The following is a 27,441-nucleotide window of genomic DNA, read 5'->3' on the forward strand; positions in this document are numbered from 1 at the left end:
ACTAAACACTTAAATTTCTAACAGGAGTGATAGAATCAGTGCAGGAAAAAAGAGAATAGTTACAAAAATTAGGGTCTTTGACATTAGATGTCCATAGTGAGAAATGTGCCACCCCAGCATTGTTACAGGTTTAATGGCTACATTTATTTCATTATTCATTCAGTTAATGTTTATTTGTGCTAGAAACTGGGAATACATTAGTGAACCAGATAAACATGGTCCTTGTCTTCATGGAGCTTATGTTATTGGGGGAGATAAATCCAGTGATCACATAAATAAACATACTTTAAAATTTGACACATGCAAATAAATAAAAGTATAGTATTTTATAAAAGAGTATGACAAGGGGACCTTATTTAGAGTGAATGGCCAGGGAGGGCATCTCTAAGACATGGATATTTAAGTTGAGACATGAAAAGTTAGTAGGAATTAGATTGAGAATGGCAAGTAATTTACTTCAGTGGAAACAAAATGCTTGGGGACCTTAATGCAAACAGCTTGGTGTAGTGAGGGAACCAAAAGAAAACCCCAGTTCATGGAGAGTGCTAAGTGGAAGTGAGTCAGTATTTCTTATGGGCAGGTCGGTGAGTGAGTGAATAAATGAGTCAAAGAACAGATGGCTTGGCATGAAACTGGAGAAGTAGACAGAAACCAAGTTATGTAGGTGGTCATGTTAATGATTTCAGGTTTTATCTTAACCACAATGGTTAGTTAGCCTCTAAGTCATTTTAAGCCAAAGAATGGTAAGATCCATTTCCTGTTTTTAAAAGATTATTCTGGCAGTTATATGAAGAATAAATAGGAGAGCAAGGATAGAAAGGGCTGAGGACCTGTTGGGAAGATGGGAATCCAGGGGCATGATGGGGTGATGGCAGTGGAGAGGTAGAGGTCTCTTTGGATGTAGATTCAACAAGATTTGCTGATGAATTGCATGTGGAAGGTGAGGGAGAGGGAGGCGGCAAAGTGGATCCCCACGCTTTCTAGCATGAGGATCTAAGTGGATGGTTGTCTGAATCCATTTATTGGTGCTATAAAGTAATACCTGAGGCTGGGCAATTTATTTAAAAAAAAAAAGAGAGCGAGAGAGAGGTTTGAAACATGGCACCAGCATCTGCTTCTGGGGAGGGCCTCAGGCTCCTTCCACTCATGGTGGAAGGCAAAGGGAGCCACTACTGTCCAGAGACCACGCGGGGGGTTGGGGGGGGAGAGGAAGCAAGGCAGTGGGAGGAAGGGACCAGGCTCTTTTTAACAACTAGTTCTCAAGGGAACTAACAGAGTGAAAACTCACTTCCCTTCCACCATGAGGGCTTAATGTATTCACGAGGACCCGCCCCCACAACCCAGATGCCTCCCACCAGGCCCCACCTCCAACAACGGGCATCAGATTTCAAGGTGAGGTTTGGAGGGGGATAAAACCCTGTGTTGTCACTACTAGGAGACTGTCTCCATTTAGTCTGATAGAACGAAGGCTCCTCGAGGGCAGGATCCGTGTCTTGTTTGCTGCTGTGTCCTTGATGCCTCCATTATGCTTGGTACATAGTGGCCCCCAATGAATATTTATTGAGTGAATTAATGAGTGAATGAATGAAATTTTATTCTGACCTCCTGAATATTTGTACCCCTGAGAACAGCAGCATCACTGTATTTTACTGAACAATTTAGGGTTTAATGGTAATTTTATAATTTTTTATGGTAGTTACTAAAACAACATTTCGAAATGTTTTTATCCTTTGTTGCAACTGCTTTTCCACTGGATTTGATTAAATTACCTTGTCATCTGAACAGAAAAATTCAAAAGATTTCAAAATTGTAGATTTAAAGAATTAGAATGGATATTATTTATTTGAAAGTAACTTAAATTTTTTAGTGCTTGATTTTAAAGCATTGTAGCCAGAATGGAATAATAAAATTTAGACATCATTAATACCCCTGACCTGTGCTTCAGTGGGAACACAGAGGACTTATATGTCTCAGAGAGTGAATGTGCAAAATTCTAGCTGAAAGTCTGATGTAGCAGGTAGTCTTCAACTCTGAAATAGCAGGCAGCCATGTTCATGAAAACATGTAATAATTAAATATTGTACGGAGTAGATAAAAAGTTTTCAAATTAGATTTTCAAAATAATTTGAAAACTTTTTGATCCTTCTTTATGTCCTTTTAGTGGGACTGATACTTCTGATCATCATTGGTAAATTTGACATTAGGTTTTTCAAGATTTGTCTCATCTTTCCCTGCCTTGAAAATAGGTTTATAATATTAAGACTGGCTCCTTTTATATAGTGCTATGATGGGCTACATTTAATAGTTTATAGAAGTTTCTTAGCGTAGATTCCTTTTCTTTACTTACACTTGTAAGTCTTAAACTGCTCTCTGCGACAGTAATGGTGGAGATGCTTGAGGTGGGTGGCTGAGCAGTCTAAAGTATTACAGATACAAACATGTTTCTCAGAACTGCGTAGGATCATTCAGTCTTACAAGAAAACACAATGTTAAGTTAGCAACGTAAACTGTGCTTGTAAAGCAGTTTACTGGTTTCTGGAGAAGTCATCATTTTTGGTCAATGTGTAGATGTAGATGTTGTTCAAAGAGATTTTATTTTAAAAACATAAGATGTTATTATGAAACATATTATTGATAAACATACAGAAAGTATATTTTTAATGTTCCAGAGATCTGAAGAGATGTGACTGTTAAGTTCACGATCATTTTCTCTTTGCCATTGTGTAATGAGTTCAGTATTTAAATCAAGCTTTGTCAAGAGGAACCTAGTAAGTTTTATTGTAGACTCTTGCTCTACTGTCAAGGAGTTTGAATCTCCTTTGTTATGGCGACTGGTTATGAAATCAGTCACTTGACAGACCCTGAAGTGAGACTGGTGGAAATACGTCATGTCTGCCTTCATGGTGACAGCTGGCTACAAAACAAACCCCACCAGAGCCATTCTGCAATTGACAAGGGACTTCAAAGGCCAACAGGGCTGCCACTTCAAAGAGAATTCTGCCATCTCTGGCTTGTTGAAAGCAGTTGTTAAACGGCTGTATCCTGCCATAGCAGAAATCTCTGGGTTCAGACTTCTCCTTCGTATGATCTTAGAAAGATGTATGAAATGGCCTTAAGTTAGAGGGATGATGTAGTCTGCAGTAATGGCAACCCAATATGATTCTGCATTTCAATCCATTTATTAATGGAAATTACCAGATAGTTTCTAATAGGAGCAAGTCTAAAAATTCAGTATGTCAGCGAACATTCAGAAGGAGAGTTGAAACTCCACAGTACTATTGTAGTTACCTTTAAAAATGGAGAATAAGTAAGATGGAAAATAAAAAGACTCGCAGTATATTTTTAAAACTTCCTTTTTCTGGGGGGGTTATCATTCTACTCTGCTTTTATTTTTAACAATATATTCAATACAGGTATTAAGTACAACACATTTAATACATATAAAACTATACATTTAATACATATAAAACTATGTTAATATATTAGTTATAAAGCATAATATAGTATATAGTAAACACTCATAAGACTACACCTAAGAACTAGAATATTCCTCATCACTTGCATCTACCCATGTGTTCCCTCCGTTTCCTCCTTTCATGGGTAACCACCATGCGAGATTTTGGTTTCTCATTCTGTTACTTCTTTTTCCTTTTTTTTATTCTCCATCTAATTTTTATCCCCTTTAGTAGAACCAGATCCTGAATGTTGATAGAATGGCAGACAACACAAATTTTTAATCTCAAAGCAAGTTTGCATAGTTTAGACTGGCATTTCTCCACTTTTAGTAACTTTGTGAAACTACCCTGCACTATATTTAAAATCATATTCATCCTGTTATGCTGGATACAATTTTGAAATAATTACCTCATCTTTATATCAAACAACAGAAAAATATCTCAGAGTTTAAAAACTCATTTTTTAATAAAACATCAAAATACTAACAAGCATCTTCGAGAATATCAAGGGAAAGGGCAGTAACATGAATTCTTTTTTTAGAATACTGATATCCCTAAAAGATATCCCTCTGATGGAATCATGTCAAGTATACTTGAAAAAGAAAATAGAAAACTTTATAAATTCTATGGCAGTAAAATACGGACATACTGTATGTGATGTGAAGTGGGAGTATGGATTAGTTGGAATTTGAAATCCTTATAAGTCACTGGTGTGATCTTTTCCTAATTACATGTTTTCTCTCTTATCTTGTGTAAGATAAAGCTAAGAAAGATAAAGCTAAGAATCCTGAGATTTTTTTGCCCTGATTTTCTAATTTTTTATTTCTCTTAAAATTTGTCTTTATGTAGAATTTTAAAAAAATGAATTGGCAGAAGCTTTAGCCACTATAAGTTCCTTTATAATTTTGCCAGATGGGGTCAGTAGACAACTACCAAAGAAATTCTCAAACAGAAAACTACAGCCCCCAGGAAATAACCACATGACATGCTATGACCAAAAAAAAAAAATCTCTAGCAACATGGGTGATTCATAACAGTAGTTCTTAAAATAATGGATTTGGATTTGTCTTTTTCTTATAGTTTCTTCCTCTTGAAAAATTTTTGATAAAGAAGTGCATGATTATATTGTCCTGTAGTTCAGGAAATATCTATGCCTTTAAATTTAGGCTTGGGTTTTATTCAATAAAAGGGCCACATCTGTGTTTTCAAAAGTTATAACCAAACGAAAAGATTAACAGTGGAAACAAAACTTTGGCACACGCCAAAAATGAACCCTAGAGCTGATTGCCCAAAGTCTGCAGATAATGGCTTTCAAAGTAGACGTGTTTTTATACTTCTGCCTAAACTGGGTAACAGCTGCAACTAGGAAGCGCTTTTGGAAACTATGTGGCAGATCCATAACAAATGGTAGTTTTCTTGTAATTAGTTCTCAGATTGTTTGGCCCTTATTCTGTTATCTCCTCCTGAGAAATTTGATAAACCAAGTTATTGACCATAGAAGCAGTCCTCCAAGGTAACGACTGGAGTTGAAGCCGTAAGAGCTAGATGGCTTCCCACTGATTTTAACGTGCAGTTTATGTTCTCCTTGGCTGCATCTTCCTGGTTGTTTCAATGAAAGATATTTTTTCTAGAGAAATGTGCGCAGTGGGATTTATCCTACTCAACAGATAGTTTTTGTGTATGGCATGTCCCAAACTCTATTTTGGCATTCAATTGTCCCTTCCTCTTATCTCCACCCTTTTTGATAAATGTATAAAGATGTAATAAAGGTTAGTGTAAAGTACATTGGATTAGAAGTTGAGTGATGTGGATTCTATTCCTTGTTCTCTTTACTAGCTGTGATTGAGGGTAAGTCCCATAATCTCTCCAAGTATCTGTTGGCTCATCTAGATGGAAGAAATTATTACCCCTACAAGCATCCACTCACTGCCTCACATTGAAATAAGTATTTGCACATGTGTTAGTAGCCTATAAAGGCAGCATCCAAATGGTGAGCCTTATTATTATGGTCAGAATGATTTACACACGCATCATATACACACTCACATGGTGCTTTGGGGGTTCCCTCTTGGCGTCCTTGGGTTGACAGACATTAAATCCCATCCTTGTACTTTTCTCCTTTGGCTAATAGTAAACATTTGATAAGGTCAAATAACTTCTATTTAATTTGCCAACATTCTGTTTCTAACAACTGTCCAGAGTTACACTGAAATAATGCATTTTCTCTACAAAATGTGTCTCTAATTAATGAAATGTCAATTTTGTTTATTTCTAGGTGGTAGTTTGATTTTTTTCATTATTTCAAATAAGGATTAAAATTTCATATTACAACGCCAATAAATTCTTATTGTTGAAAACTTAAGGAAATGGAATGAAGCTGTTTTACTCAAATTATTTCATTTAATCTTAGAAGAAGGGCTCACGCCGTAAATGTTGTATGTTCTGTGTTGGCGACTTTATGCTAGTGAGGGGATTGCTGTTTTCCTTAATAAAATGCAATTAATATTTTTTGCATTTGAAATGACCAAATCACTTTAACTGAGAAGGAAATTTCTTTCCGAAACCTAGACAATTTGTAAAGCCATTCAACACTTACTTCATCCCATTGTCTTAACTTCCTAGCAAATGGGATAAAAAAAAATTTTTTTTTTTTTTTTTTCAGAAGAGAACTTATCAGAGCTCGAAGTTCAAGGGAAGGTCCTATCTTATACCTCTATTCGTATTTCTTTTCCTGAATTACTCATTTGTCACAAACCCTAACGAAATATAAATAGACTCAGATGCAGAAGAAAGTGTAAAATAATGGTTGTCACACCTTTGTTACTGCCGCTGGAGAAGAAAATGTGATCTGTTGTTTAGACTGTTTCTATCTGTCTTTCTTCCAGGAGTACAGAAGAGCCATGGAGCTCATGTGGACCCAGGAAATTATTAATTTTTTGTTTTACCTGATTCTGGCACAACCTTTTTATTGTGGAAATAAGCAAATGATGAGAGATAATCAAATAACATTATGATAAAAAATGGTTTGTTTCGGTGCATTCATGTAGATTTTTTACTTTTTAGTTTTAATACTATGTTGCCAAAAAGTCACCTAAATAGAATTGGTAGTGATGAAACATTGGCCCTTCTTAAAGCCTCTTTCCAACCCCAGTGACATAAGACGATGAGAGTCATAGCAGCATGGTGACATTTGCTTTAAAAATGTGCACTCACATTTTATCGAGGTCTAATTTTTCAAGCTCCACTTAGGAGTGAGGAGTGCTTATTATAGAATTTATCTCCCTAAGCCCTTTCAGTTGATTTTTTAAAAAGAAGAGGAAAATTAAGAAGCATTTCTTTCACACTGACATGTTTCCATTATTGTTTTAAATTTATCTTCAATTGCAGAAAATTTGTTACCACACATAATATTCCCGGAAAGGTCAAAGCAGCTGTCAGTGAAGAACACGCGAGGCGGTGTGAACTGACCTCCCCGCCCTGCGGTCTTACCCGCGTGGACACTTGCAGCCCGTGTGCTTTTACAGAAAAGGCAGCGCTGCCCAGTGTCCTAGAGGAATGGGAGCCGGATTGTGAGAGCTGGTAAAAACATGTGCTGGTTGGTTTTCATTCTCACAAACCTTTAGCAGTGTCGATTTAATGGAAAAAATGTAATGATATATAAAAATCCAAGAAATCTGGTAAAACCCAGAGTTGAATTTGTGGAAATGTGGTTTATTCTTCAGTGTTGGATCTGCTACTCTTGCTTACACTTGGGTCCTTCATACAGGCAGTAGTCAAAGATGGCAGTAGTGTCTGACAATCCTAAATTTAATAAAATACTGAATTCAGTGATATCTGTTACCATTAGGTTATATCAGGATTCACTTGGAATTTCTTATTTTCAGTGAACGAATAGAAAATGTCATCAACACCATTTATATAAATCATATGCATTTAATTGGGGACCAAAGGAAAAAAATAAAAATTTCAAGTGGCATCTGATTTATTTTGAAGTTATGGTCCATTGGGACCGGTGCCCGTTCTCTTCAGAGAAACTAGTGGACCTAATTTCACTGGGCCTCTCCTCCTGGGTTTCATCAGGCATTGTCCAAACCGTGTATACACACCCACTGCACTATCATCCCTGTATTTTTCTGTACTTTCTTGCCTTAACCCAACCCCTGCCTTCTCTGATTCCTCCCACTGCTCCCCACTAAATCACCAAAATTCACAAGTTCATCTGTTTTCATTCATTCACTCGTTCAGCAGGTATTTATTGAGTATGTATTCCGTGCCAGGCTCTGGCACATAACATTGCTAATCTTTTTCTTGAACCTCTTTTCACCTTCTTTGCCTGAAATGTAGTCTTATCTATCAACAACCCTTTCTGGTGATGAAAAAGAGTTTATTCTTAACCTTAGGAGTTAAATGTGGGACTTATACTTTGTGTTTTCCCTTATATCTTCAGACCGTTACCCACGTTCTTATAAGAACCCCTGCTTCTTCAAGGCTCATGCCATTGAGTTATAGCATTGAAACTTTTCACTGAAGACTTGTGATCTCACTGATTTCATGAGTGAGAAGTATCTATATGGATGACTATTTGCTAGTTTGTCCACTCAATTTCTTGGCCAATGGCCTTTGTTTCCTGAGACATTCTTCATTCCATCTCAGGCATCCTAGACCTTGCTGTAATCTAGTCTGCCTCTAAATTTGCTCATTAAAGCAACTTCCTCTCCAGTCATTTTAGCTTTCTTGTTCAAATATTCACACTATAACTATCTTTCCACATCATTGAACCTCTAGCCCAGTGTCTCCTTTTGCTTTATTCTAATCTATCAGCCCTGTCTTTGCTTCTCTCTCTATTCTGCTTAGATTCCCTTTCTGTTAGGTTAGCAATTCTAATTTTACCATTCTAAATCTTCTTGCTCCTCTGTTTAATCAAATCTCTTTTGGTACATTCCTATTACTTTTGGGATAAAAGCCAACTTTCTTAATGGCCTACAAGATCCTTCTTCATCCCTTTCATCCCTCTCCTGCCACATTTGTACTCTTAGTCCTCTTGTTCTTAGGGCTTATGATATTTTGATCTTTTGATCTTATTTTGTAGGTAAGTGTGCCCACTTCAGGGCTGCTGTACACGTGGGCCCCTAGGCTGAAACGCCCTTTTCTTCCCCAGCTGCTCCTTGACTGTCTTGAGGAAATTTTTTCTAGGCCCCCCCAGGACATAGATTAAGTCTTCACATTAAATACTCTCCTGGTACCCTGTACTTTTTACATAACATATTTACAATTATATATTTTTGTAAATTTTATTAATGAATGACTATATCTAAGCAGGGAGACCGTGTGGATTCTTAAGAGGGCTAGGGAAACACGTCTGTTTTGTTTTCCATTATGCCCTCAACATGTAGCACATAGTACTTAGCATATGGTAGACGTTCCGTATTTTGAGGAGTGGAAGAGAAAGGAAGGATGGAAAGATGCAAGAGAGAGCATGGGAATACTCCCTACAGTAACTCATTAGATACAATTGTAGAAAGCTGCTTTAGGATGTTTTTGGTGAACACTGATACATTGTAGCAAAGCAGCATTAACTGTGATTAGTAAGGAGTCAGACTGCCTAGGTTGAAATCTTAGCTTTTCTTCCTCTGATTGTATGGCCTTGGGCAAGGCATAAACCCTCTAAAACTGAAGTCCCCAACCCATGGGCCGTGGACGGGTACCGGTTCGTGGCCTGCTTGGAACCAGGTTGCACAGCAGGAGGTGAGCAGTAAACAAGCGAAGCTTCATCTGTATTTACAGCTGCTCCCCATCGCTCGCATCACCACATAGGCTCCGCCTCCTGTCAGATCAGCCGTGGCATTAGATTCTCACAGGAGCATGACCCCTCCTGTAAGTTGCACATGCGAGGGATCTAGGTGGTGCTCCTTATGAGAATCTAATGCCTGATGATCTGAGGTGGAGCTGAGGTGGTGATGCTAGCACTGGGGAGTGGCTGCAAATACAGATTATCGTTAGCAGAGAGGTTTGACTGCACAATAAATGTAATGCACTTGAATCATCTTGAAACCATCTGCCTCACCCCTGTCCCTGGTGCCAAAATGGTTGGGGACCACTGCTCTAAACTGTTTCCTCTTCCATAGAAATAAGGATAATAATACCTAATGCCTACCTTATAGGACCATGATGAGGTTTTAATGAGACGATACATGTAAAGCACCTGAATAAAGTAGTCAAATAATCTGTTATTGCAATAATAATAGCTATTCCATATCCATAAAATACTGTACTATTGGTGTTTATCTTATCAAAGAATTACCATGCATTGGCAAAATGAATGTATTAGAAAAAAGAAATTCTATTATAAATGTTAAACCTAAACCTCTGTTAGGAAATGTATTTCAAGTTCTCATTAGCAGTGATTGTGAGAGACCTAAAGGATTTGAGAGAGGTTGATAGAATTTATGTATGTAGGTATATATGTATGTATGTTCTCACTAATACTTCAAAAAGACTTCTCAACCCAAGAGCTTGGTAACTTTTTTTTCATAATTGCAAAACAGAGTAGGACTTAATCTAGAATTTTGTTCAAGTTAAGAAATCTAGTGGGATTCTCAAGGGACAATCTGGCTTACATGATGACTGCTTAACTTCTAGATAATCTTCTTTTTGTACCACTCCCTTTTTCTTCTCATTATTTTCTTTCTTTGGACTTGTATGCCTTTTACTCTCCCAAGAAGCTATAATAAGATTTTCCGTAAGTATCTTGGAGACTACAAAAAGTATTTTGCTCTCAGTTGTGGAACAGAAGAAGGTGGGCGACTCGAAGCTGCAGCTTTGCCGGCCTCTGCTGCGCCCCACTGTTTTGCTTTCCTAAGTAGAATAGGCCTGTGGGAAAGTCATGATTTGTTCCCTTCTTACTGGAGCAAAAGTTTATTAGCTTGTGATTTAAACAAACCATCTGGTCCTGTTGGCACTGCACACTGTCAAGCCCTGTGTTTTCTCCTTAATATGTTACTGGAGGCAGTTAAGTTACATATTTGAATCTCAGCTCTGGCCTGGGCATTTTTTTGTGTCTTAAAACTGCTTTTGAAATTGTTCTGTGACCTGGAGCATATTTTAAAATTGTGGAGAATTTCTTGATTGTTTAGTGTGGGATTTATCTCTTCTTTTCTTTTACTTGGCTTTCATGACCTTCATTTCTCAATGACTGTACCCAATGTCGTACAACTGCTGTGTGGCAGGCGTGTTATGGAGCAGATATCCATACGGTTCTAGCTGAATGTGTTCTCTTGGATTGTGGAGAAGTAACAGAAAATGAAGTAATTCAATTGGACTTTGAAACTGTTTTCTTTGCTTGGAGCCAGAGAACGAATGAGATGATTGGTTGGAAATCCTGGTTTCTGGTACCATTCTTGCCTTGAATACAAAAATAATTTAAAACTTACTTGGATGTGTGTGATCTGAGGCAGAAACACCTTAAGGCTCTAGCACTCACATGCATGGGAAAATTAGGCAAACTTTAAAAAACTATATTTTATTAGCACAAAATTCTGGAAGTAAAAGGTAGTTAAATTTGTTATTGATACCTAATAGTTGTACAAATTTATGGTGTACACGTGATATTTTGATACATGTATACAATGTATAATGATCACATTTGGCTAATTGGGATTTTGATCACCTCGAGCATTTATCATTTCTTTGTGTTGGGAACATTCCAAATCTTCTCTTCTAGCTTCTTTGAAATATACCGTAAATTCTTGATAACTGTAGTTGCCCCACTGTGCTATCAAAAACTAGATCTTGTTCCTTCTAAGTATATGTTTGTACTCATTAACTAACCTCTTTTCCCCCTCTCCTCCTCCCTGCCCTTCCCAGCCTCTTGAAACCATCAGTCTACTTCCTACCTCTATTGAGATCAAATTTCTTTTAGCTCCCACATGAGTGAGCACATGCAATGTTTGTCTTTCTGTTCCTGACTTCTTTGACTTAGCATAATGTCCTTCAGTTCCATCCATGTTACTACAAATGACAGGATTTCATTCTTTTTTCTGGTGGGATAATATTCTATTATACGTATATACGAGATTTTGTTTATCCATTTATCCATTGATGGGCACTTAGGCTGATTCCATATCTTGGCTATTGGGAATAGTGGTACAATAAACATGAAAGTGCAGATATCTTCCTGATACACTGATTTCCTTTCTTTGGATGTATACCCAGCGGTGAAATTGTTGTATCATATAGTAGTTCCATGTCTAGTTTTTTGAGAAACCTCCAGACTGTACTAATTTACATTCCTGCAACAGTATACAAGCATCTCCCTTTCTTTGCTTCCTTACCATCATTTGTTATTTTCTGTCTTTTTGATAACAGCCATTTTAACTGGGGTGAGATGAGATCTTATTGTGGTTTTGATTTGCATTTCTCTGATGATTAGCGATGTTGAGCATTTTTTCATGTACCTGTTGGCCATTTGTATGTCTTCTTTTGAGAAATGTCTATTCAGATGTTTTGCCCATTTTTAATCATATTGGGGTTTTGGGGGAAGTAAAAAGTTTTGAATGAAAGGTAAAGCATATCTTTAAACACGGCAGACTGGATGCTGGGAAAATAACTTCCATAGAAAAAATTGAAGATGATTGATAAAATATGCATTCATAAGTCAGCAAAACAGTAAGAAATTCTCAGGGAGTGAATAGGCAGGGGTTCAAAGACAGGTACTTGGTGAGCTGTTGAAGAGGTGCGCTGGGTTTTGTGTTCTTGGAGGGTAACAGAAAAGGTCCAGGGCAGCCCAGGCAGCCCAATCCCTCTCCTCCTTTTGTGAAAAGGAGCCACAAATCCCAGAATTGGTTCTTTGAAAACATTAAGAAAATTGGGATTTGGTAAGACTAAAAGAGAAAAAGAAAGACAGCACATGAACAATATTTAGAATGACAAAAGGTTCATAACTACTAGTCCTGCAGGTGTTAAAAAGATTCAAGGATATCTTTGCCAGTACTTTTGAAAATTTAGACTAAATGACCAAATGCCAAGAAAAATGGAACTTAGTAAAGACAGCTAATATGAAAAGAAAAATCTGAAAAAATGAGTCAGTAATAAAAATTTTTCCTGTAAATTTCTACCCCAGAGATTTGTATTAGTGACTTTTAGCAAACATACAAGGAACAAATAATTTCAATCTTACAGAAACAGTTCTGAAAAATGAAAAAGAAGGAGCAATCAACAGCATATTTAATAAGGTTAGCAGAATTTCATGTCAAAACTTGACAAAGTTAATACAGCAATTATTTTACATAGGAAAGAAAAATATGCATGAAAAAGTTAGTTTTATTACAGGAGTTCAAGGTTGGGACTTAACATTAGAAAACTAATTATTATAATCCACTACAATAAAAGATGATGAAGTTGTATGAGATCATCTCAAGAAATGCAAAAAGTATGTATTAGTTTATAGTTTTAAAAAACTCTTAACTACCTAGCAATAGAAGGGAATTTCCTTAATAAAGGATATCTATTAAAAATTATACTACTCACTTACAGATAAAACTTATAAAGCATTCCTTTTAAAGATAGAATGCATGCTATCATCACATCTGTAATACATTGTAGTAGACATTCTAGACGGTGTAACAAGGCAAATGAAAGAAATGAATATAAGGATTGGAAGGAAAGAAAGAAAACTGTCACTCTGATATGATATGTTTGGTCTACTAGTAAATTTGAAAATCAATAGATAAAAGCATTTAAGAAGACTGCTAGATTATAGAATCAATATGTAAAAATCAATTGCACTTCTATACTCTACACTGAATAGAAAAATTACATTTTATAAAAAAATACTATTTGCTATAACATTAAGAAACATATGAAATACCTAGGAATAAATGTCATTAGCATGTTCAGGATCTTTATGGGAAAAATTATAAAACTTTTTGAAAGATACTAAAATTCTAAATATATATCTCTTTTATTATCTATTCTAGAACAGTACTTGACATATGATAAACAATAAATATTTTTTGCAGAAGTTCAGGAATAGCTAAGATGCTCTCGAAAAAGAACAAGATGACAAGACTTGTTTTTTTTTTTTTTTTTTTTTTTTTGTTTGAGACAGAGTCTCGCTTTGTTGCCCGGGCTAGAGTGAGTGCCGTGGCGTCAGCCCAGCTCACAGCAACCTCAAACTCTTGGGCTTAAGCTATCCTACTGCCTCAGCCTCCCGAGTAGCTGGGACTACAGGCATGCGCCACCATGCCCGGCTAATTTTTTGTATATATATATTTTAGTTGTCCATATAATTTCTTTCTATTTTTAGTAGAGACGGGGTCTCGCTCTTGCTCAGGCTGGTCTCGAACTCCTGACCTCGAGCGATCCACCCGCCTCGGCCTCCCAGAGTGCTAGGATTACAGGCGTGAGCCACCGCGCCCGGCCAAGACTTGTTTTATTAGATATCAAACTTATAGTAATTAAGATAATATGGTATTGGTGCAGTAATAGGCCAAGTATTGGATCATAGTAGAAAACACAGAAAGATATCCATGCTTAGAAGATATGTATCAAAAGTGAGGAAAGGGGATTTTTCAATAAATAGTACTGAGACATTGAATATTCAGATGGGGGAAAATGACATTGGAGTTCTACCTCTTCCATGTTATGAGCCAATTCTTTATGATAAGTCTTTATGCACACACACACACAAATATCTATATCTGTATACTGTATTCGACACATGTCCTATTGGTTCTGTTTCTCTGGAGAAGCCTGACTAATATGCATATAATAACAAGCATTTATGTCTCACTCATATAGACTGGGGGGCTGAGCATGGTGGCTCTGCTCTACATGGCTCTTTATAGGACCCAGCTGAGGGACAGCAGCTACTTAGTATGTTGTTCTCTTGACAGTGGCAGAGATTGTCACAACCCAACCGCATAGATTATAAGCCTCAGCTTGTGTCAGATCTGCTAACATCCCATTGCCCAAAGCAAGTCATATAGCCTAGCCAAAATCAAGGTACTCTGCCCACCATGAGGCCACAGCAAAGGTGTGGATGCTTACTGTTACTATAGACGAATGAATAATTGGGGCCACCAATTCAAACTACCAATGAAGCCACTATAAAAGTAGGAAATGGCCGTGCGAGGTGGCTCACGCCTGTAATCCTAGCACTCTGGGAGGCCGAGGCGGGAGGATTGCTTGAGCTCAGGAGTTTGAGACCAGCCTGAGCAAGAGCGAGACCTCGTCTCTATTTTTTTAAAAAATTAAGAAAAAAAATAAAAAATAAAAGTAGGAAACGTGACTTTGGGTATAAGGCAAAGTTTGTTAACCAGAATGTAAAAGCCACAAATCCTAAGATAAATGCTTGATAAATTCAGTTATAGTAATATAAGATACAGTCATGCTTCACTTAACAGGTACTTTAATTATGTGTGAGAAATATGTTCTTAGGTAATTTTGTAACCATATGAATATCAGAGTGTAACTTACACAAACCTAAATGGCATAGTCTACTACATACCCATAGCCTGTTGCTCTTAAGCTGTGAACCTTATTACAGCATGTTACTGTACTGAGTTCTATAGACAGTTGTAATACAATGGTATTTGTATATCAAAACATATCTAAACATAGAAAAGGTAGAGCAAAAATGGGGCATAAGATGAAAAATGGTACAGTTGTAGGGGGCACTGACCATGAATGGAGCTTGCGGAACTGGAAGTTGCTGTGGGTGAGTCAGTGAGCGGTGAGCAGTGAGTGAGTGTGAAGGCCTAGGGCATCGCTGTGCAGTACTGTAGACTTTATAAACACTGGACACTCAGGCTATAGTAAATTTATAAAAATATTTTTCTTTCTTTAATAATGAATTAACATTAGCTTGCTATAACTTTTTAACTTTATAAACCACTTTATTTTTAACTTTTTGACTTTTTTGTAATAACACTTATCTTAAAACACAAACATTGTACTGCTATACAAAAATATTTTCTTTCTTTACATTTTATATTTTAAAAATAAGATTTTTTTTTTTTTTTTTACTTTTTAAACTTTTTTGATAAAAACTAAGACACACACACATTAGCCTAGGCCTACACAGGGTCAGAATCATCAATATCACTATATTCCTCCCCCACATCTTGTCCCACTGGAAGGTCTTCAGGGACAGGAACACACACGGAGCTGTCGTCTCTTATAACAATGCCTTCTTCTGGATATCTCCTGAAGGGCCCCCCTGAGGCTATTGTACAGTTAACTTTTTTTTTTAATAAATAGAAGGAGTAGACTAAAAATAACAATAAAATACATAAACCAGTAACATAGTAGTTTATTATCATTATCAAGTATTATATAGTGTACATAATTATATGTGCTGTACTTTTATACAACTGGCAACATAGTAGGTTTCCTCACAGCAGCATCAGCACAGACATGTGAGTAATGCCTGGTGCTGTGCTGTCATGATGGCCACGACATCACTTGGCCATAGGAATTTTTCAGCTCCTTTATAGTCTTACCAGACACCATTGTATATGTGGTCCATTGTTGACTGAAATGTTATGCAGCACGTGGCTATATTTCTGATCATTAAAAGATATATAATGAAAGGAAAGGATAAACCATAAACTAGGATAAGAGATTTGCTACATATGTAATTGATAAAAGGTTGGTATCTAGAAAATATGTTCATTAACGTATTTATAAGTCCTTTAAATCAACAAGAATAAGAAAAACAGTGAATTGTGGTATGGGGCATAGATATGACTGGGAATTTCAAGGAAGGAGAAAATAAAGCATGTTCCCTAAACAAATAAAGCATGTTTAACCTCACTGATTATTAGGATGATAAATGAATTTGATAAAAGGTTGAGAAATTTATAATGAAATTAGACCGTTGCCATCTGAACCACTAATCAGTGTTACTGCTAAAAGTGAAACACATAACCATTCTGTGTCTCCTGATGTGATACAATATGAACTGCACAGCCTTACTTATGAAGGATTATTGTCTAAAAGACAAAAAAATCAAACCCAAATCTAATGAAGCCTTTAGATCTTTCAGTTTACAGGATACATGAGGACAAGAGGAACAGATTAAATGACACTATAAAGAAATAGTCAGCTGAATTCAGAATGTGGTCTGTTCTACAGCACGATGACCCAGTTTCATCAAGCAGTTAATGGCATTGAGAAATTAAAAATGTGAAGGACTGGGGCATTCGTCCAAGAGTCATTTGTTCCCACTGAATTGTCTTGGTCCCCTTGTCAAACCCTTGACTCAGAACATTAGGGTGTATTTATAGATTGTCGGTTCTCCATTGATCTGTTTGTCCCCCGTTAAACCAGTGCCAGCCCTGAAACTTTGTAGTAAGTTTTGTAGTTGAGAAGTACAAGTAGTCCTCCAATATTTCTTATCCTTTTCAAGACGATTTTGGCTATTCTGGCTCCCTTTTATTTCCATATGAATTTGAGGATTAGCTGGTCAATGTCCACACAAAAAAGACAGCTGGGTTTTTATAGGGATCACGTTGAACCAGTAGATCAGTTTGGAGAATACTGCTGTCTTAACAATATTAAATCTTCCAATCCATGAACACGGATGTCTTTCCATTTGTTTACATTTTCTTTAATTTTTTCAATAATGCTTTATCATTTTCAGTATATATGTCTTACATTTTTCTTGTTAAATCTATACCTAGGTATTTCATTTTTGATGCTATTTTAAATGGAATTATTTTCTTAATTTCATTTTCATTGCTGTGTATGGATATACTGCTGAGTTTTCTATATTGATCTTGTGTCTGGCAACCTTCATTTACTCATTTATTGTCATTGATTTTTAGTGGTTTTCTTAGGATTATTCTCTGTACAAAAGCATGCCATCTTCAACTATAGTCTGTGTCTTCCTGTCTAAAGAGGACACCTTTTAATTTTTTGTGTGGCCTCATTTTTCTGGCTATCGCATCCAGTACAGTGTTAAATAGAAGTGATGAGAGCAGCAGACATTCTGGCCTTGTTCTTGGTCCTAGTCTTAGAGGTAAAGCATTCAATTCAGTCTTTCATCATTAAGGATAATGTTAGCTGTAGGTTTTTCATAGATGACCTTTATCAGTTGAGGAAGTTCTATTTTTAGTTTTTTGAGTATTTTTATCATAAAGCAGTATTAGAAATTGTCAAATGCTGTTTCTGTATCTATTGAGGTGATCATATGGTTTTTGTCCTGTTTCCTAGTAATATGGTGTATTACTATCTTAATCTGATTAGTGTTGCTATAAAGAAATACCTGAGGCTGGGTAATTTATAAAGAAAAAATATTTATTTGGTTCCTGATTCTGGATGGCTGGAAAGTTCAAGATTGAGCATCTGTGTCTGGTGAGGGCTTCAGGCTGCTTCTGCCAGGGCAGAAGGGTAAAGGAGAGCCGGTGTGTACAGAGATCATGTGGGGAGAGAGGAGTCAGGGGTGGAGAGTGCCAGGTTCTTTTTAACAAACAGCTTTTCCTCTCAGGTAACTAATAGAATGGAAACTCACCCCCAAGGGAGGGCATTAATTTATTCAAGAGAGATCTGCCCCCATGACCCAAGCACCTCCCATTAGGCCCTACCGCCAACATTGAGGATCTTATTTCAACATGAGGTTTGGAAGAGACAAATGTCCAAACCACAGCAACTACGTTGATTGATTTTTATATGTTAAACCAACCTTTTTGTCCTGGGACAAATCACAATTTTTATGTGTTGCTGGGTTTGGTTTTCTAGTATTTTGTTGAGGATTTTTGCATCTGTATTCACAGGGGATATTCCTCTGTAGTTCTTTCTTTCTTTTTCTTCCTTTCTTCCAATATCTTTAGCTGGTTTTAATATGAGAGTTTCTGTGTTCTTTTGCCATGATTATTATTTCTCTTACTTTCTAGCAAAAGATGTAAAAAGTTTGTCTTGTACATTTATTGCCCCAAATCTAGAATCAGGCATCATTCCAAGGAGCCTATCCAATTTAGTGGGAAACCATAATCTGTGTGCTGCCATTGTAGTTAATGCTGCTGAGCTGTCATTGCTTCTAGCTAGCTCCTGGGTTGTAAGTACATAGGTGTGTGTTTTGCTCTTGGTTCTAGAATATACACATATGGCGAGCCTTTTTAAAAAAAAAATATGCATCATAAAGCATAACGTTGGGTGAAATAAAGTCAGAGGATTCCATTTATACAAAGTTCATGAACTGATAAAAACAAACAGTAATTTATTTTGGAATATATGCATTAGAGGTTAAAAAAATGTAAGGGAATAAGTAACACAAATTAAGAATGGTGATTGCCTTTCATAGGGGATTTAGGGGGATATGGTTAGATAACTGCACTTACAGAGCTCCTGGGTGGTGAGTATATAGATGTGTGCATTGCTCTTGATTCTGAATATATGCCTATGGTGGTCCCTTTTTTCTTGCATGCATTTCACATTCTTCATTTATAAAATTTAAAGGTGGTTATGTGCAATGTAAAGCATTGTTAAATCATTTTTTCCTATAATTTATAAGTAGTCTTTAAGTAATTTCTGATCTTTTGCAAAATAGATGGAAAATTCTTTCTAACCATGACTATTGAAGTCCTTCTGCTATTTATAGTGCTGAATCAATTGGATATTCCTATTGATAAAAAAATGAATTTTGACCATTACAACATATACAAATATCAGTTGCACATATATTGTAGATCTAAACATGAAATGATACAGAATTTATGAGAAGGGATAGAAGAGTATCTTTGTGACTTTGAGGTAGACAAAATCTTATTCACCATACAAAAAGCTGTCGACATAGAAGAAATATAAAAGAAAAAACTGATTAAATGTCATTAAAATTAAAAACTTGTCATTATCAAAAGTGCTATAAATAAATTTTGGCATTTTCATACAGTTATGAAAATTACAGAATTACGATTATGCCCAACAACATAGATGAATCTCACAGATACAGCACTGAATTTAAAAATGTGTAAAATTATGTACTATATAATTCCATTTGTATAAAGTTAAAACAAGTAGGCAAAACTAACCTAGAGTGTTAAAACACAGAATATTGGTTACTCTTTATCTGGAAAGGAGATATGAGGGTAATTTCTGAGTGTTGGTAATGTTATTTATTGATCTGTGTGTTGATTACATAGATGTGGTCACTTGGAGAAAATTGTTCAAGCTGTACATTTATTTGTGTATTTTTCTGTATTTACATTATATTTTAATAAAACGTTTATTAAAGAGTTTAAATACATAACAGTAGTATATAGTGTAGAAAAAGGAAGAATAGGTTTTTTATACATGTTTACCTGTACATGTGTAAAATATCTCTAAGTTATGTAAGAAACTGATACCATTGGTTACCTAGGGTGTCAAAAGACAGGATGGGAGGGCGACTTGTTGAGATGTTAAAGTAAATTCATAAAAGATGGACACATCCTGTGCTTTATGCTTTAGAGTTCCTATGCTTATCCATTACTGGTTTTGTGTTATCATAAGAACATAGGTTGGTGTATCATTTGTGCCCAATTTTAGGTAAGATTTTACATAAATTAAACTGATAAAATGTAATCAGTGATATATGTTCATGTAAAACTTGCAGATATCTGAATACATATCCCAGGAGATCTGTATAACCGTATCTTCCCATGGCAACTGAGACTGTGAAGATGCTATTGGCTGAGGACATTACCTTGATCACTTCCTAAAAGATTAAATAATTAGATGCCAAAAAACTAAATGCATCTGCTTACTATCAGTGTTTAGCAACTGTTCCTAGTCGACATAGAGACCTTGTTTAGATATCAGGCACTAATATCCAGGGGTCTGTGAACAACTCTGGTTTGTCATTCTGCAGTTTTGTCTTCAGAATTCTCTCAGTTTTAGCATCACACAAATTGGGTGAATGTAGTAGTCATTGAATGGCAGGTGCCTCTACTACCCACCCCTCCTGTCTGCCGCTCTCTCTCTCCGAAAAGAGTTATGGTCACCAAGATTATTTCTTGGCAAGCAGCAACCTGACATAAACTCTCATTACTGTTGTATCTGGCTGTTTGCTTACCTGAATGAGGTTACTTTTGGTAATAGCATATGTGTTTGTCAGCATATATTTTGCTTCTGAATTAAAATGAACCTGTTTATTTAAATAACCCTGATTTGATAACCACCCAGAGTAAGCAGAAATGACTGATAAAGTACATACTTTGCTCTCTTGGTTTCTTTTCCTTGTGTTTTAGTAGTCTGTCTTCTCTTGGGAAGTTTTTTATTTGTTTGTTTGTTTGTTTACAGGTAGTTAAACAGGAAAATTAGTTTAGATGAGTAAAAATTACTCATCTATGTAAATGCTGAATCTGTTATTAGTCAAGTTTATATCTTATTTTCTAAAATTCTTCTATATATGATTTTGTTCTTTATATTTTTACTTGTGTTATATTATTATTTCCATAGAAATTTCTAAACAATTTCCAGAAAATTCCCTTAAAAGAAATTGTCTATGGCAGCATGTGACTTCTTAAACTGATGATTTATATGTGCCCTTGCATGTATCAAAAAGAAAATTAAGTTCTTTCTGACCTAAACTGAACAGAATTACAGTGTAGGGGTATTATTTTCTGCTATATCTTCTTAATATGTATGTCTGATCCAGAAAGAATACAAAATTTTTTATGCGTTCTTGTGTATCTTCCATATTGTGGATCCAAGAGTTGTGTGTTGCCCAGCTCCTCTGACGATAATTGACCACTATGTTCTGTTTTTGTCCTTTCACATTTATCATAGGTGGAGGAATTACTGATGGCTATGGAGAAGGTAAAGCAGGAACTGGAATCCATGAAAGCAAAGTTGTCCTCCACCCAGCAGTCTCTGGCAGAAAAGGAAACGCATTTGACCAATCTTCGGGCAGAGAGGAGGAAACACCTAGAGGAAGTTCTGGAGATGAAGTAGGTGTTAGTAATCTTATTCCTCAAGCGCATGCTCAGTAGAAGTACTTTTCGTCATGGCTTTCATCTTAAGGCTCGGTTCATTACCCCTAACATGTTTAGCCTAATTTTTTTTTATAATTTTCTTTATTTCAGCGTGTTATGGGGGTACAAATGTTTAGGTTACGTATATGGCCTTTGCCGCACCCAAGTCAGAGCTTCAAGCGTGTCCATCTCCCAGATGGTGCACACTGCACCAATTAGGTGTGTCTATACCCATCTCCTCCTCCCACTCCCACCTACCTGACACCCGATGAGTGTTGCTACTGTACGTGCACTTAAGGGTTGATCAGTTAATACTGATTTGATGGTGAGTACATGTGGTGCTTGTTTTTCCATTCTTGGGATACTTCACTTAGTAGAATGGGCTCCAGCTCTATCCAGGATAATACAAGAGGTGCTAGATCACCTTTGTTTTTTGTGGCTGAGTAGAACTCTGTGGTATACAGATACCACATTTTATTAATCCACTCACGTATTGATGGTCACTTGGATCTTTCCACAGCTTTGCAATTGTGAATTGTGCTGCTATAAACATTCTAGTACAGATGTCTTTTTTATAGAATGTCTTTTTTTCCTTGGGGTAGATGCCCAGTAATGGGATTGCTGGATCAAATGGTAGTTCTACTTGTAGCTCTCTGAGATTTCTCCATATTGCTTTCCACAGGGGTTGCACTAGTTTGCAGTCCCACCAGCAGTGTACGAGTGTACCTATCTCTCCGCATCCATGCCAACATTTATTGTTTCGGGACTTTTTGATAAAGGCCATTCCCAATGGAGATAAGTGATATCTCATTGTGGTTTTGGTTTGCATTTCTCTGATGATTAGAGATGTTGAACATTTTTTCATATGTTTGTTGGCCATTAGTCTATCTTCTTTTGAAAAGTTTCTGTTCCTGTCCTTTTTTTTTTTTTTTAATGCTGATTTGTATTTCCCACTCTCTAGAATAAATTTGGTCAAATGTGGAACAAATTCTGGTCAAATAGAATTATTTTTGCCTCCTCTTTAGTAAATTCTAAAGTCCTCTGGAATGTATTTATCTGTGTCTAATTGCCTCTTTGAAATTCCTAAAATCTTCTGGAAAGTTCAGACAAATTGGTGAGCTTACTGGGGAAGAGGACAGTTGCTTCTGAGGTCGTATGATGACTAGGCAATTTTTTAAAACATTTTTTATTCCAAACATTTCCAAAGGTACACAAGGTAGAGAGAAGAGTGTAATAAACTCCCACGTGCCTATCCCCCAGATTCAACAATTAACATTTTGCCACATTGGAAGCCAAGTTTTACAAAATATTTAGCAAAACTTTGCTGTACATCATTTTCCTGTTTGTCCCACATCTTGAGGATTCCTGAGACTATAATCTTTTGTGAAGCATGTATGCATAGTACATAATACATGGTTCTTTTTCTTCTCTGTGACCTGCTGTTTAGAACAAGTATGTCTCTTTTGAAAATTCAATAGTATTCTCTCATTGACCATTCCTAACCCTTTCCCTTACCTAAAGGCCCTATTCTTATTTTACTGAAACCAAGTCTATCCTGAGAGTCCTCAGTTACCTTTATTGTGTCAGCAGTTACCTATATGCTTGTTGTGTTCACTTTTGTCTCAGAGGAGACAGTTTCTCCTTCATAAGGCCGGCTTCTTACCCCTATCACAGATTTTAAGCAATGATCCCCTCCTGTAGTCTTCCTCTGTCAGTAATTTTCTCTCTCATAATCCCTTCTCACTTTTTATTAGTTCCTTCTCTGTAGAAATACATGGTCTTCCTTTGGCCTAAAATAAACAAATTTTTTCATCTGAACTAGCACTTTAAGCTGACATCATCTCTTCCGCTACTTCAAAAAATTTTGAATACCTGAATAATAGAGTAGCAGAGGATCTTGCCATGATACCTTAGCATGAGTTTTCATGGGACTTGATTATTGTGATATTGTGACAGCAACGTGACAGTTGAGGAAGCAAATGCTGGGGTGTCACCTGTAGTTGTGGGTTGTTAGACCACAGTGCAACGTTAAGAGATTCTAACCTTTTAGAAAAATGTTACAGACGCTAGGCTCTTGGAAGGAATGAGTAAGTGAAGGCACAAATAGGTTGATATACTGGGAGAAGAGAGAGGTTAGAGTTGTGAGTATCACCGTGACAAAAAAGCTTGCAAATATGCTTGTTAGGAGCAAGTTAGTGAAAGAGGTATAAGATAGGCTTTTTTGTCAGTGAAGGCAAAATTCAAAGCTTGCTATTTTGAGGTGGAGTAATAGAGGTGATTCTTTGGTGATAGAGAGTAAAATCATTAGATTGAAGAGGTCTGGGCACCATTCCCAGAACATGGTGGGAAATAGAGTTGGGGAAAAAGTAAATCAGGTCCCAAAGTCATGAAGAAAATGGAGGAAGGATGGAGATAAGGTTGGGGAAGCCAAGTTGGGCTTATTTCTGGAATTCAAGACTTGTTCAGTATTCAAAAATGAGTTAATTAAATTCATTACATTAACAGAATAAAGAAAAAAATCACATAATCACATTCAGAAAAAGCGACACCCATTCACGATAAAAACTCTTAGCCAACTAGAAATTGAAGGCAAATTTCTTCAGCTCCATAAAGAGCATCTATGGAAATTTTACAACTAACACTATGCCTAACGTTGAAAGCTGAACACTCTTCCCCTGAGATTACAAAGATGTCCACTTCTTCTCCTCTTATTCAATATTATCTTGGAGATCTTAATCATGCAAAGAGGGAAGGAGGATAAAATTCAAAAGGAAGTACTAAAACTATCATCAATCATGGGCAACATGGTTGTCTAAGTAGGGCAATATCTTGGAGATACGGAGGGTTTGTTTCCAGACCACTGCAATAAAGTGAATATTGCAATAAAGTGAGTCACATGAGTTTTGGGGTTTCCTAGTGCATATAAAAGTTTGTTTATACTAGTAAGAGTGCAACAGCATTGTGTCTAAAAATCAATGTGCACACTTTAATTTAAAAATGCTTTATTGCTAAAACATGCTAACAATCACCTGTGCCTTCAGCAAATTGTAATCTTTTGGCTGGTGGAGGATCTTGCCTCAATGTTAATCACTGCTGATTAATCAGGGTGATGGTTGCTGAAGTTTAGGGTGGCTGTGGCAATTTCTTAAAATAAGATAACAAAGTTTGCTGCATCAATTGACTCTTCTTTTCAAAAAAGATTTCTCTGTAGCAGGCGATGCCATTTGATAGCATTTTACCCACAGTAAAACTTCTTTCAGAATCAGAGTCGGTCCTCTCAAGCCCTGCTGCTGCTTTATCAACTAAGCTTGCGTGTTACCATTTCGACAGTGTTCACAGCATTTTCACCAGGAGTAGATTCTATCTCAAGAAACCACTTTCCTCGTTCATCCAGAAGCAGCAGCTCCTCATCCATTCAAGTTTTATCCTAAGATTGCAGCAGTTCAGTCACATCTCCAGGCTCCATTTCTAATTCTACTTCTCTCGCAGTTTCCACCACATCTGCGGCTCCTTCCTCCACTGAAGTCTTGAGCCCCTCAGAGTCGTCCATGAGGGCTGGAGTTAACTTCTTCCAAACTCCCGTTAATGCTGATATTAATATTTTGACCTCCTCCCATGAATCATGAATATTCTTAATGGCATCTAGAATGGTGAATCCTTTCCAGAAGTTTTTCGGTCTATTTTACCCAGATCCGTCAGAGGACTCACCATCTATGGCTATTAATGGCCTTACAAAATGCATTTCATAAATAATATGACTTGAGAGTTGAAAGGACTCCTTGATCCATGGGCTGCAGAATGGATAATGTTATAGCAGGCATGAAAACCACATTCATCTCTTTATACATCTCCATCGGGGCTCTTGTAGGACCGGGTGCATTGTCGACGAGCAGTAATAGTTTGAAAGGAATCTTTTTTTTCCTGAAAATCAGGTCTCCACAGTGGGCTTAAAATACTCTGTAATCCATGCTGTAAACTGATGTGCTGTCGTCTAGGCTTTGCTGCTCCACTTACAGAGCACGAGCAGAGTAGATTTAGCATAATTCTTAAGGACCTTTAGATTTTCAGAATGGTAAATGAGCATTCACTTCAGCATAAAGTCACCAACTGCACTGGCCCCTAACGAGAGAGTCAGCCTGTCCTGTGAATCACTGAAGCCGGGCAGTGACTTCTCTCTAGCTGTGAAAGTCCTACATGGCATCTTCTTCCAATAAAAGGCTGTTTCTGTTGAAAATCTGTTGTTTAGTGTAGCCACCTTTATCAAGGATCTTAGCTAGATCTTCTGGATCTTTGCTGCTTCACCTTGCACTTCTGAGTTATGGAGACGGCTTCTTTCCTTAAACTTCGTGAACCAAACTCTTCTAGCTTCCAACATTTCTTCTGCAGCTTCCTCACCTTTTTTCAGCCTTCATAGAATTGAACATAGTTAGGGCCTTGCCCTGGATTAGGCTTTGGCTCAAGGAAGTCCCATGCCTGGTTTGATCTCTCCAGACCACTAAAACTTTCTCCATATCAGCAGTAAGGCTGTTTTGTTTTCTTATCATTCATGCATTCACTGGAGTAGTACTTTTAATTTCCTTCAAGAACTTTTCCTTTGTATTTACCACTAGGCTAACAGTTTGACACAAGAGACCTAGTAGCTTTCAGCCTATCTTGGCTTTCGACATGCCTTCCTCAGTAAACTTAATCATTTCTAGCTTTAGATGTAAAGTAAGAGATGTGTGACTCTTCCTTTCACTTGAACGTTTAGAGGCCTCTATTGGGTTATTAATTGTCCTAACTTCAATGTTATTATGTCTCAGGGAGGCCTGAGGAGAGGGAGAGGGACAGAGTTGTCAGAACACATACGTTCACTGCTTAAGTTTGCCATCTTACGCGGGTGTAATTTGTGGTGATGTAAAGCTTGAAATATTGTGAGAATTACCACAATGTGACACAGAGACACCAACTGAGCACATGCTGTTGGAAAATTAATGCCAATAGACATGTTCACCCAAGGTTGCCGCAACCTTCAATTTGTAAAAAGTGCAGTATCTGTGAAGCACAGTAAAGCGAAGCACAATAAAATGAGGTCTGCCTGGATGTAAAACCTCCATCTATTTCATATACTAGCAACAAACAGAGACCGAAACTTTAGAAGATATCATTTTCAGTAGTATCAGAATGCATGAACTACTTCAGAATAAACAAAATTTGTGTAAGATCTCTACACTGAAAACTACAAAACATTACTGAGAAACTAAAGAACACCTAAATAAACTACAGGTGGCATACTCCTGTAGTCCCAGTTGCTAGGGAGGCTGAGGCAGGAGGATCACTTTAGCCCAGGAGTTTGAGGCTGTAGTGAGCCATGATTGCATCTTTGAATAGCCACTGCACTCTAGCCTGGACAACATGGCAAGACCCTATCTCTTAAAAAGAGAAACAAACAAACAAAAACCACCCTCCTAAATGGAGATCTATCTAGTCAATGATTTGAATCAGTCAATCTTTAAGATACTCGTTTTCTCCAAAATGATTTATATTTGTAACACAGTTCCAGCAAAAATCACAGGGGGCTTTTTTGTAGAACTGACAATTGGAATCTAAAGTTAATTTTAAATTTTACCATGAATCTAGCAGAGCTAAGCTAATTTTGAAAGAGAACAGAGTTGGATCACTTATGCTACATTATTTAAAGTCTTGCTATAAAACTACAATAGTCAAAACACAATGGTATTGGCGCAAAGGTAGATATATAGAATAATGGAACAGAATGAAGAGTACAGTAATAAACCCACGTACATATGGTAAAAGGCACCAATGTAATTTAAAGAGAAACAATTGTCTTTTCAACAAATGATGCATTTATAATTAGATGTTTTTAGGGTAAAAATGAGGTAATGACCTAATACCACATACAAAAATTAATTCAAAATGAATCACAAACCTAATCTTAATAGGTAAAACTGTATTCTTCTAGAAGATAACAGGAAACTTTGGGATATGCAAAAATCTCTTAGTATACAATAAGTACCAACATAAAAGAAGAAAAT

General features: G+C 36.7%; 1 protein-coding gene across 3 annotated transcripts in view; it reads left to right on the forward strand.

Annotated features, from left to right (window-relative positions):
* ERC1 (ELKS/RAB6-interacting/CAST family member 1) overlaps positions 1-27,441 on the forward strand; it is a 486,201-nt gene that overhangs the window by 262,377 nt on the left and 196,383 nt on the right. For all 3 annotated transcript variants that reach the window (XM_069491669.1, XM_069491670.1, XM_069491671.1), the window contains one exon: positions 21,222-21,382. In XM_069491669.1, coding sequence (XP_069347770.1) covers positions 21,222-21,382 — 161 coding nt within the window. The remainder of the gene's footprint in view (positions 1-21,221; positions 21,383-27,441) is intronic.

Source organism: Eulemur rufifrons, chromosome 16 (genome assembly GCF_041146395.1).
Source record: "Eulemur rufifrons isolate Redbay chromosome 16, OSU_ERuf_1, whole genome shotgun sequence".
NCBI lineage: Eukaryota > Metazoa > Chordata > Mammalia > Primates > Lemuridae > Eulemur > Eulemur rufifrons.